The following is a 12,721-nucleotide window of genomic DNA, read 5'->3' on the forward strand; positions in this document are numbered from 1 at the left end:
TGCACAACAGGACTCCAGATGCAGGGTCACCCTCGGCAAGCCCGTCTCCTGATGCCGAAACACCTCCAGCATTAAATCCACTGGGCACCTGTCTGCCAAGTTACTCGCCAGGCAAGAGCGTCATGGACAAGCCTTCAGCAAAATTTGTTCCAGATATTGAGGAGATTCGAATCAGGTACGGGACTAAGGAGGCGTGATGCAAGAAAAAGGTCTCGTGATTGGGGAATGGTCAAAAACAATTGCATAATTTGGGATGAGTAACAGGTTGAAGCATACTTCTCTGTTAATCGCTTCATCAGAGTATTCATGGAAGTGTGCAGTACATGCATTGTGCTAGGTTTTTATAGTTTCTAACAGTAGGTTTCAATTTCATTGGGTACCAATTATATCTGAATTTGGAAAATAAATAAATAAAAGCATTCCTTGCTCAGAATTATCCTCCTAATGGTATTCATGGACTTCCCCGTTTGCCGTTTCAGCCCCGTAGTGTCAAAGAAAGGTTACCTGAACTTTCTGAAACCAATCAGCAACTTGTGGCAGAAGCGCTACGTAGTGGTGCGACGCCCATACGCATACATATACAACGGGGACAAAGATCCCGTAGAGCGTGGTGCGCTCAACCTCTCGTCAGCACAGGTGGAATACAGCGAGGATCAGCAAGACATGCTTAAGGTAAGTGTTAGTACATTGGAGGTTTTAAAATGAGTCGACATTCACACAAAAATTTTCAGGTTTATAAGTAAGAGGAGGGTGTGAGGGTACTTTTGAATGAGTCTTCATCATTTTCGATCATATTTGTGCTATTGTGGATCCATTGTTTCCGCTCTCTCCGTAGACCCCAAACACATTCGTCCTTTGCACCCAGCACCGAGGAATCCTGCTGCAAGCCTGCAATGAGAGAGAGATTCAGGATTGGCTGTACGCCTTTAATCCCTTACTCACTGGTTCCATCAGGTAACTCACGTGTGTATGTTAAGAACTAATGAGCAAAAACCTATTTCTGTAAGTAAGTAAGATCATTTAGTTGGGAGAACAGTGGTCTGGCATCGCCACAAGATGCTCCAACATGCAGTATGTCAAGGTGTGCAAGTACTTTCACGAATATTCAAATTAATGCTTAATTGACAAAAATATCAAACCTTATTCTCTGCTGAACCCAAATTTGGTTGGAAGGCCATTTGGACTTTGTTTATATTTTCCTTAATCCCAGGTTAGACGTGTCACTTTTGCTGTTATTTAACAATCGTCATTGTATCGATCCGAGTATATCTTCCTGACTGTTATACTCGGATGGGAAGGTTTATACTTGCCAGGCATTCCATGATTACTCGTCAAATCTGGGAGGACATGCTGAGGACTTCATTGAACGTTGTAACGCTCGCAGTTGCACACGTTCTCTCCGGCTGCTCACAAGTTATCGGACGTTGGACCTGAAAGAATGGGGAAAAGGAACATTCCAATTATTTTTCATATTTAAGGGCAGCACATGCCTTAGTATGTAATATTCTAAACATACATACCATCCCCCTTGTTAGCTTTCTTTATCGTGAACCTGAAACCAGCTGTAAAAAAATTAAATGACGATAATAAAAATTGTCGCCGCCATCACTCCTCTTGGGATGTGTCACTGTTTCCATTTACATACTCATCCATTTGTCTCTTTTTTTCCCACCAGGTCGAAGCAATCAAGAGTTCAAGGTGTACAGCTGAGGTATTGAAGACTGAAGTTGGCGAGCAGCTAAGTGCTTTCTCAATGTAAAAATGAAAACAAAGATTGGATAAGGAAAACCCCGACCAAGGAAAGGGTGTAGTTTGTACATAATACCTCTAATCCCCTTGTGCTCTGCTTCAGACTCGTTCTGCCTGAAATCTTCTGGTGTCTTGTAGCCTTTGCTTGTTGTGGCAACTCGCGATCATTTTCTTGCCCGTGTCGCCACCGGCTGACCGGCTGTAAAAGCGTATTTGCAACTGACAATGCCTCATATTATGACTGTTGTACCCGTCGCTGTCGAGCCCATTTACAATTTCTTAGAGTTTGGAAAGATGGCCGAAGAAAATGGCAAGTGGGTAATTGTAAAAGGGGAAAGGGGGCTGGGGTGTGGATGGGGCTGGGGAGGGTGTAGTACAAATGATTATCATGGCATATAACATTATTAATAACAGAAGTGCCTCCCTTTTAACAGTAAGCTCATTTTATTCCACGGACATTCCTTTATGCTCATATTGTCGTCTTTGGTCTTTTCTTTTTTTCATCCCTTTTTGTTCTCAACGTCGATTTGCTTTTCTCCCCACAGCCTCCAATTACAATTTGTACAACCCTAATATGATGGTCATAAATCTGCTTCCTCCGGCTGAGACGAACCATATACGAGTACTGCTGCGGTGGCTCTGGTCCTGTAGCCAGACTTATGTTTTTTTTTTTTGTTAACGTTGCCCGTGGATGCTAAATTCAGATTGCAAGCCCCGCCCCCTTTTGTTTGCTCCTCCCACTCGTTTATTCAACTCCTCCCCCACAAACCTGAATAGTTTCAAGTAATTCAAACTCCTGTGGCTCCAGTTGGTTCGTACTGTTGGTAAACTCTTAACGACACGAGTATTCAAATAACCGCAAGGAGACGTGACGACGTGCAATGTTTTGATTCGGGCTTGTTGGTGATATTTTGTAAAAGTTAATCGTATTAATGTGAAGAGAAAAAAAAACAACCATTTCATAACTATCACACGCGTTACACACAAGATCCAACTATCAAAGAATGTAAACGTTTAATTGTTTTATTTTCTTTTTTGCGAAGCAACTTTTGAGTTACGATTCTACACTTGCAAGAAGAAGACACATTTGTATTAACCGAACTTATCCTTATTCTGCCAATAATGTAAAAACAGCGGGTTTAGATATATTTAGTTTTCCAGATGCCAAGCTGCTGAGCTCTGAATTCCGGGTCCATCAACATTCGTAAAAGTCCTCGAGACAACCCTCAATTTACCTCCATTCTTTTCCCTTAAACTCCACTCGGTATTCCGCAGGGCCTGTGAGCGGTTCCGATCCAAAAATCCGTGTTGAGCAACGAGGAAAGAGCCGTGATGTTTGGGATACTATCAATCGAAACGTCTGCCCTCGTTTCCACGGAATCTAACTCATTTGACAACTACCACCTCCCCGTGCAAGACCTTTGGGGAAATTGCTTCCGGATGCGTTTTTCAACTCATGTCACTCTAGGCACCACTGTGCCATAAACCGGCCTACTTACCGGGTACCTGGTGGACGAAAGCACCTGGACATCATCTGCAAATGACGTCGAATGAGGAAGCAAGGAGAAACGGATGTTTTGGGCAGTAACGCTTCGCCGAAGCTATTCGGGTTTCCTTTTGCTCCAACGAAGGGTCGACGAGGGAAACGGCTTCTTTGCTTCCACGGTGGTTAGCATATCTTGATCAACGTCCTTTTTATTCCATACATTCTATGACAAAATGTTTCCAATTCCTTCGAGCAGGCTTGGTACGTGACGTTTCCTCGTGGTAGGCAGCTGCCGTACTTCCACACAATCCGGCTCGAACAGAGATCGCCTTCTCAAAATGATTACATGATACGTACACCGATCAATTTGGGCAATGTGCAGGTTCTCGTGATTATCTTTCACTTCCTGGGTGAAGGTAACAATGCACTGTGGTCACCGATGCGTCCTTGGGGTAGGTCGTAGGTGGATGAAGATGTCCTGAATGTAAGTGAAAGATGAGAATTTGGCATTATTAGATTTACACATCAGTTTAACCACTTCCCCACCAACCTCCTTCCTTTGTGCAGAAAGTGCAGACACATTGGTCTTTTTCCAGATCCGGTAGGCGACTTATTTATACATTTCCGAATTAATTTTGGCCAGGCACCGATCGCTTGCATTTTGCCTGTGAGGAAAAAAAAAAAGAAAAGATACATTTCAAGGTGTCTAAGCCCTGGTGTCTGTATAACTTCCTGTTGGTGTCTAAGGGTGTGTTGGACAAAAAATTCATTCCGTGCTGTTTCCAAGACATTTGCTGGAAATTATCAACTAAGAAATAAAACTTGTGTATCTTGTGCAACACACACCGACTCTTTTGCCTTTCTGCGAATTTAAATAAAAAGGAAAATGCATCAAACAAATCACACAAATAGGCTCAGCATACAGTAGTAACGGCGATTTGCAAACGTGTTCATCAACACCGCTCTTGGATGGCTATTTCGGACCACCTCAACATCCATCAGCAGCAAAGCAAGCCAACACCCGCTCGAAAGGTGGAAAGAATCTTCCATCACGGCCTGTGTGCCTGCAAGAAGAATGATGCAATACCAACATTATGGTGTTATAGTGGAACTTCGGTTAATGTTTCCCATTAAACAATCTCTAACCCGTGTCTTCTCCTGAATGAAACGGAGGGATAAGCAAGGCCGAACTCTACTCTCGCATTGCTGCAAAATGGTGAGCATTTAACCCCTTCGCCATTTTCCTGCTCGGCACGAGAGCAAATTGATGGCGACTTCATATCAGAGTTGCTTGGTTTGAGAACACCAGTACAAGTTGGTGGCCTTTTGTAAGACCAAGAAATGTATCCACAAGTGACGGTAAGCAGCTATGAGAGCTGGCTCATAACTGGAGGGTGAAACAAATGAGAAAGTAATGTATTGGTATAAAAAATAACACAATCTGCACTTGCAGACAGATTTGGGGCACGAATGATGGTACCAAAGCCTTCAACGGGGCTGGTTGGATGGCCGAGAGGTACGCACACTCGCTCGAAGCTGTCTAACCTGGGTTTGAATCCCGAGCCAGCTATAAACTGTCATCCTCGGCGATTCATCAATGTGTGTGCCGTCCCTCGCATGGACGTTAAACTGGGCATATCCCGTCTGTCAGAATTTGTTGGTGGATGTTAAAGATCCCACAGTGTTCTTCACGAAAAGGAGGCGAGCTATCGCCAACACCATCAACAAATCAAATTCCCGTTCCAACCTAAATGGGGCACTGCATCACCGGCAGTCCCACACCTCTGAGAACTGGTGGAAACCCACAACCATGTGATGCATTTGAACAACATCGACTGTTCAAGTACTCAAAGTTGTCAAAGTTTTTTTCTTTTTTATATCCAACAACACACTAATATCAAGGCATTTCTTGAAAGTGCTAAGAAAAACAAAAACAGGTTTATTCCGGTTTTTCAACTTCACAAAAAAAACTTTCAGGCAACCAAAATATGCAAGGAGTAATAAATTAGATGGTAAACTATTCAGAAAGCATTGCCGTCTCGGGTCGATGCAATTCAGTCCGAGTAGGATTGAGCCAGAGGAAACGTGGAGTCATCAAAAAGTTTCTACAAAACACAAAATTATTTCCCTCCCCAATAACTTCAAACAAACAAGTTCATGACTCGGAAGGGTACACCCTAGAAACACCAAAACTGAGAAAACACAAAAGCCTTCATTCCAAGGGAAGCGCATTTAAAATTTAAATCATGGTGGCATCGTTAAGGTCAAAGGTTTTGGAAACTTTCATGTCAAACAAAAATTGCTGGCTTTTGGCTTTTTGCAATAACTGGTTTGTAATCACAAGTCCAACAGAACAGTCAAAAGCAAACAGCCCTCTCTAAGAATCCACCAATCTGCACAGAGCGTGTGGGACCTCAAAAGACAAGACGACAAAAATACGAAGGGCTCGAGAATCTAAACCTCCTGCTTTTGAAGTATTTAACTTGGGCAAAGAGTTTTGTATCACTCTCAAACATTACCCACACCAAGGAAAAGGACCATGAATAGGTCGCAGGATAAAATGGTCGATTATATTATTTACGTACCCCCAGCTTCGGTAAATGTACAACGTGCGAGTGTGTCAGCACGTTGGGCAGGTATGCAACTTAAGCGGTTATGAGAAGAAAACAAGAAAAGGATCTTCAGCACCATTAGAATACCAGAGACAAAAATCACTGCACACAAGGCAGGACGCTGCAGAAAGTACCGAGACATGACCCCGAGATGGACGAGTGATGGGTGGGCACAAAAATAAAAAACGCTTTATCGAATAACAAATCGGTTGGAACGATCCCCTGCAGTGGCTCTTGTTCAGCTGTGGTTTACCTTTTTGAAGCGAATCACCCTGGAAGCTGCCGCAATGCGATTGGGGTTGCTATCTACGTGTCGAGGAGGCTTTCGCAATACCTGTGTGGCCACGGGACACGGAGCCCCTTGTGCGACTGAGTCTCTGGGCCCATTCTTCTTAGAACCGTCAGACAAAAGTTTGTGATGTAGCAGGAGCAGGACCACCACCACAAGTGTGCTAATGAGCGTGGCCGTCTGCAGCGTGAGCGACGTGGAATAGCACACGCTTCCCTTTTGAAGACCTGCCAACTCTCGTGCCGCTTGCTGCAGCCCAGGATTGAGATCCACGGCCTGGTGGAAATGAGCTGCGGCACTCGCTTCATCGCCAGCTGCCTTCAACATCTCCCCTGCCGGAAGGTGCAACATCAAGCATTTCAGATGGACTATCCGAGGCTAGATGTTGCACATTGCAAAAAAAAAAAATACTCAAAAGAGTTTGAAACAAATATTTCATTCCCCCACACCTCCTCTCCTTCGCCTCCTGTGACCCCCTCTCCCAACTTGCATCTCTGTAATCCTTTTACCCTTTATCATCCAAATAATATTCTCAAAGTTTGCATTGGTAAAGGTCTTCCACAAAACGTGATGTTGTAATGTAGCTTCAGCAATTATTATGACTTCGAAATAATGAGTTGCCCAGGTGATTGTGCAATGATGCAACTTCAACAGATATGAACAGGTTTGAATATGCAACTGCCACCAACCGATTGTAAGGGTGGGGGAGGGAGGGTGGAACAACAATCTGCCTTTTATGTAGGAAACAGTCATATTTAATGACACACACACACACACACACACACACACACACACACACACACACACACACACACACACACACACACACACACACACACACACACACACACACACACACACACACACCATACTCTCTGTGCAGAGCATTGGTGCTGCCTCAGCAGTCTCCCTGGCTATTGGGCACAATCCTGGATGGGTCGCCACTCCGACACGGGATACCAGCAAGCTGGCACTCATTATGCTGACCTCGGAAAGATGACGGGTTGAGTCAACCCCACCTGGTATTAATTCAACAGCCGAGTGGGATTTGAACTCAGGACCTTCGGATCTCAAGCCCACTACCCAAACCATTAAGCCAACACCAGGCACGCACGCGCACACACACACACACACACACACACACACACACACACACACACACACACACACACACACACACACACACACACACACACACACACACACACACACACACACACACACACACACACACACACACACACACACACACACACACACACACACACAACACCCCCTATCCATAGGGAGGCCATTGAACTACCGGCACACAATGCCTGCACAGCCCCAGATGAAGACCATTTGGTGGTCAAAATATCGGACATCAACTTTGCCTTTCTGAGTTGATTGGTTGGCAGTGGTTTTATTTTTCAATCTGGATCTTCCCAACGAATATCAGTGTTTTGCAGACTTTTAACACCTGACATCTGTTGAACACCCATTTTCACAGTTATTTTTTCTTTCACAATGAACTCAACATGCCAACTCGAGGGGGAGCACTCGGTAGAGTGCAAAACCTCCACCGCCAATACTGCTAGGTCACTCAAGTGAACCTGATATCCTATTCATTCAATTTGACGTCAACAGTGCTCACAGAGTTATAGTTTGCAACTTTCCCTTTTACTTTTAACTTTTACATACTCAATTCATTCGTCATAACTAGATTCCTTGAGACAGAAATTGATTTTACATGGGTATATCCACCTGAAGTTCCAAAATCAGCCGCAATTATAATTAACCTCCGCCATCGAAGATCGGAGGTGACTGTTTTCACCCCTTTCTGTTTGTTTGTTTGTTTGTTTGTTTGTGAACAGTATTACGGAAAAAATCCCCGACGGATTTCGACAAAACTTAGTGGGGGGATTAGGTCTGGTCCAAGGATCATGCCATTAGATTTTGGACTCGGTCCAAGATCCAATATGGCCGCTATGGCGGCCAATTTGAAAAAATATTTGAATTTACTTTTTTTGCATTTCTACATGTTTTAAGTGATTTCCAACCCCCCCCCCCCAAAAAAAAAAATTGTTAGAGAAAAAAAAATTTCAACTTTTTTTTCAACTAAATTTCGATTTTTTTGGCATTTCTACATGTTATAAGTGATTTCCAACAAAAAAACATGCCAAAATTATAATTGTGGCTGATTTTAGAACTTCAGGTGGATATACCCAAGTTAAATCAATTTCTGTCTCAAGGAATCTAGTTATGACGAATGAATTGAGTATGTAAAAGTTAAAAGTAAAAGGGAAAGTTGCAAACAATAACTCTGAGCACTGTTGACGTCAAATTGAATGAATAGGATATCAGGTTCACTTGAGTGATCTAGCAGTATTGGCAGCGGAGGTTTTGCACTCTACCGAGTGCTCCCCCTCGAGTTTTGGCATATTTTTTGTTGGAAATCACTTATAAAAAATCTTATAAAAATAACTTATAAAAATCACTTATAGAAATGCAAAAAAAAAAAAAAAAAATCGAAATTTTGTTGAAAAAAAAACGGTGCAAAATTTTTTTTTTCTAACAATTTTTTTTTGGGGGGGGGGTTGGAAATCACTTAAAACATGTAGAAATGCAAAAAAAAAAATTCAAATATTTTTTCAATTTGGCCGCCATAGCGGCCATATTGGATTTTGGACCAAATCCAAAATCTAATGGCATGATCCTTGGACCAGACCTAATCCACCCACCAAGTTTCGTCGAAATCTGTTGAGGAGTTTTTCCGTAATACTGTTCACAAACAAACAAATAAACCAATGTCACCCGCAGAGTGACCCGTATCTTGCCAAAAGGTGACCACGTGTGACTTCTTTAAGGTCACACTGAGGTGAACAGAGTTGCTATCCACCAGGAGCGACTCCTTGAGGAATATCTGCCTACGAGAGATTCCGATGAGAATCGTTCTACAGAGTAACCATGAAAAATATGCGTTTGCCTCATAACGTCACCAAATGACGTCATAATGTCTCAAGCTTGACATATCTAGAAAGCACTCATCGAGGTGTTCAATTTGAGGTACTACACAATATGGTTCCTAAAACTTGAAAATTTGACCTTGGGGTCAAATATGTTTGACCTTAGGTGCTAACCATGAAGGTCAAGGCCAATCGCCACCAAAAATTCATCAGCTGAGCGCCAGACCATGAACTATATTCCCATGAAGTTTGAAGACGATCCGATCAAAATTACTCAAAAAATAAGGGTTTCGTCGACTCCCCTGATTTGCGACAAAGTGACCTTGACCTTTGACCTTGACCTTCAAAATTTTGTGCGCTGAAAGGGACCTCTATAGGCCTCTGATATGCGAAGTTACAAAAATTTCCAATGATAACTGTGCTCTGCAGAATTTTTTATACGTGATTACAGACAAAAAAAAAAAAACATACAAGCTGACTAACATATCTTGCAAAAACTTCGTTTTGGCAAGATAACAAACAGAAAGGGGTGAAAACAGTAACCTCCATCCATCTTTGATGGCGGAGGTTAATTAGGCTTCAAAATTACCAACATCAACAAGTTATTGAAAATAAGCAGTTTGAAAAAAAAAAAAAAATTGGAAAACAAAAAAACCCATGACTGACAAATACAAAATTAATACAGAAAACGAACAAGAGTCACACAAATCGAGCACCCATTTCCCTCCACACACAAACCATGTATACACCGAACCAAAGCCTCCACCCCACCCTCTCCGTGTGTACGTCACAAACAGATAGTCCCCTTGCACTTCAGGAAATAAATTGCAATAACAAACACATGCATGCACATGAGAGGTGTATGACAGAGCTGATAACAGGTTGGAAGCACAACATACTGATGACAAGGAGAGAAACAGATACACAGCCAATCAGTTTACAATGAAGTCATTCACACTTGCCCCCACTACCAATGTCATTGCCAATTCCTCTCGTTTTACTTTTGCTCACCAAGGGAGAAGTGCTGGTACCAGACACTGCATTCTGGTGGCTGAAGCTCCAGCGAACGCCAGGTAAGCATAATCGCATCTTCCAGGAAACCGTAGCTGAAGAGCAATCGAGCCAGATCCTGCAGGACGTCCGGATGCTGTGGTGATGCTGCGAGAGCCTTGCGGAAGCACTCGATGGCATGGTAGGCATTGCCTTTAACCCGCCAGTAGTTACCAATCTTTTTGTGCAATAAGACCTGGGACTGGAGCTGGTAAAATACAGCAAGTATAAGGAGAGACGAACACACACAAACAAATGAGGCATACAAAGTGCAATGGTCTTACATCTGTGTCAGACTGCTCCAAAGCCTCACGCAGCTCCCATTCGAGAACGTTGATGTCCATAGAGCCTCCATTGGATGGGAGAACTAAGACTGCGGCCTCAGCATCAGGCCGAAAGCTCAGCAAGTGCCGGCAAGAGACCCCTTCCAGCACATCGTAGGCCGTCTCGTTCACAGGCGTACCACATGTAAGAAGTCCCAAGGGAGTCTGCTTCGACCTGCAGAAAATTTTTTTTTAAGGAATTAAGTGGATGGTCTAGAGTAGTAGAACCACCACCACCACAAACGAGCACAATTTAATGATTGATTGTATCAATAAAAAAAATTTTCAGTTCGCCTTTTGGTGTTCCCATCTGATCACGTCTCATGACGTTGGGATCCAAAGCTGAAAATTCCATGTACTGTGTATATATATATATATATATATATATATCTTCTTCTTCTTTCGGCTGGTCCCGTTCGGGGTCGCCACAGCGGATCATCCGTATGATCCGCATAGTGATTTGGCACATGTTTTACACTGGATGCCCTTCCTGATGCAACCCTGGTCGCCTCTTACGACACAGGGATATGGTACACCTATTTTAACCGGGGTATACACCGGCCCAGTACACTGGTACTCATTTCGCCGACCTCGGAAGGATGACAGGCTGAGTCAACCCCCTGGTGTATTAATTCAGTGGCCCAACGGGGCTTGAACTCAGGACCTTTTGGATCCCAAGCCGCTGCACTAACCACTGCGCCAACACCAGGATATACATATACATACACATACACATACACATACACATACACATACACATACACATACACATACACATACACATACACATACACATACACATACACATACACATACACACACACACACACACACACACACACACACACACACACACACACACACACACACACACACACACACACACACACACACACACACACACACACACACACACACACACACACACACACGTTGTTGAGGAAATTCGCAAACCACCATTCAGGTCCCGTAGGTGAGATATCTCTGTAAGTACATGTGTAGTTAGCCCCAAACCCGTTGTTTAGAGGGAATAAAATGTGATTCATTCGGGCTGCGACCCTTTAAGATAGCCGTTTTTCTGTTCTATCTTTATTTTGAACCAACCACGTCTCAACCGCCATCACACAACAACCACCAACCGCAACGCCGCTTAACAACAACAACGCCAACAGCCACGACCTTAACCTTCACAACTCGCTCCCGCAAACATCACATCACCGCCATTCCAAGCGTGGCCATGGCCATGGACCAGCACTTTAAACCCTCCACCACCTTCGCCTCTCCTTCTGCGGCCATTCCCGCAACGCTTGTGGGCACCGAGCGTCAGGCTGTCCTGGCCTGGTGCGGGACGCGCGCCGAGCCGCGGGTGCAAATAGCGGCCTTTCCGAGGAGAATTCGGATCAGGAATGATACACGCCCACTTCTGATCCGTCCAATCAGCAAGCGCGGGGCGATTTGGCCCCGCCTCCAGGCGCGTCGGAGAAGAATCGATGTATGCAAATTCGAGGATCAGGGGAGATTCACGCCCCTTTTTCTCCGTCCAATGGGCGAGCGTGGCTCCACCCCCGAGCTCGTTCTGATCCAGAAATTTGCATATGGGTTCTCCTACGCCACTATAAAGCACCGAGCGCGGGGCGAATTCAGTCAGTTTTGGGCTCGGGCGAGTTGGAGAAGTGTGGCAGCGGGAGAGTTTTTCGGTCAAGGCGAGTTGGAGAAGAGTTGAGAGTTTTGGGTCGGAAGCAGTCGGAGTTGGAGAGGAGTTGGAGTTTGAGTTGGAGAAGGGTTGGAGGCAGTCGGCTGAGGAGAATTGCGGAGGGGACCGGATACCTCGGGTCCGAGGCAAGGAAGACGGCGGTCGGCGACGAGGTCACAGCGGAGTCGCTCGTCGCGGGACCCAAGCAAGCCAGCTATCCTCTTTCCCCAGAGCATCAACAATTCCCCCCTTTTTCCCCCTCGCGCTGAGATAGTGCGAAAAGGGGGCCCCGTTCCAACCCCACTCCAAGCAGTGCCAACGAAACCCGCGGAGTCGGGGCACCGCCGCCACATTTGCGGCTCATCACAAGACACGGGTAGGCTCCACCCGGTCTCGCGGCCCACAGGCCCCGTCTGCCCCCTTGTCTTTGAGGGTGGCCCTTTTCTTTTGCTTTTGAGTATATGTGTTGTCGGCACCGTCTGTAAAGTAAAACTGTGTAAGTGTTGCCGTGTGCTCGCGTAGTCGGTAGTAGATCTGCATTGTTGTGTTTCTTTTGTAACGTCTGCTTTTGGTG

The 12,721-nt window shown here is 44.7% G+C and overlaps 2 protein-coding genes across 4 annotated transcripts in view; one reads left to right on the forward strand and one right to left on the reverse strand.

The window, feature by feature from the left end:
- Positions 1-4,078, forward strand: part of LOC147018842 (kinesin-like protein KIF1B) — an 87,445-nt gene extending 83,367 nt beyond the window's left edge. Inside the window, exons 25-28 of the mRNA XM_085898901.1 lie at positions 11-175; positions 480-672; positions 836-954; positions 1,676-4,078. Coding sequence (XP_085755027.1) covers positions 11-175; positions 480-672; positions 836-954; positions 1,676-1,718 — 520 coding nt within the window. The 3' untranslated portion in view covers positions 1,719-4,078. The remainder of the gene's footprint in view (positions 1-10; positions 176-479; positions 673-835; positions 955-1,675) is intronic.
- LOC147018843 (tetratricopeptide repeat protein 17-like) overlaps positions 198-12,721 on the reverse strand; it is a 72,126-nt gene continuing 59,602 nt past the window's right edge. For 2 of the 3 annotated variants that reach the window (XM_085898910.1, XM_085898912.1), the window contains exons 3-6: positions 10,416-10,629; positions 10,093-10,339; positions 1,311-6,468; positions 198-888 (exon numbers count right to left, since the gene is read on the reverse strand). In XM_085898910.1, the coding sequence (XP_085755036.1) occupies positions 6,086-6,468; positions 10,093-10,339; positions 10,416-10,629 (844 nt within the window). In that variant the 3' untranslated portion in view covers positions 198-888; positions 1,311-6,085. The remainder of the gene's footprint in view (positions 889-1,310; positions 6,469-10,092; positions 10,340-10,415; positions 10,630-12,721) is intronic. The other variant, XM_085898911.1, reaches the window with a different exon arrangement.

The sequence above is a fragment of the Eptatretus burgeri genome, chromosome 10 (genome assembly GCF_056783735.1).
Source record: "Eptatretus burgeri isolate ZD-2024b chromosome 10, Ebu_testis_v1, whole genome shotgun sequence".
Taxonomy (NCBI): Eukaryota; Metazoa; Chordata; class Myxini; order Myxiniformes; family Myxinidae; genus Eptatretus; species Eptatretus burgeri.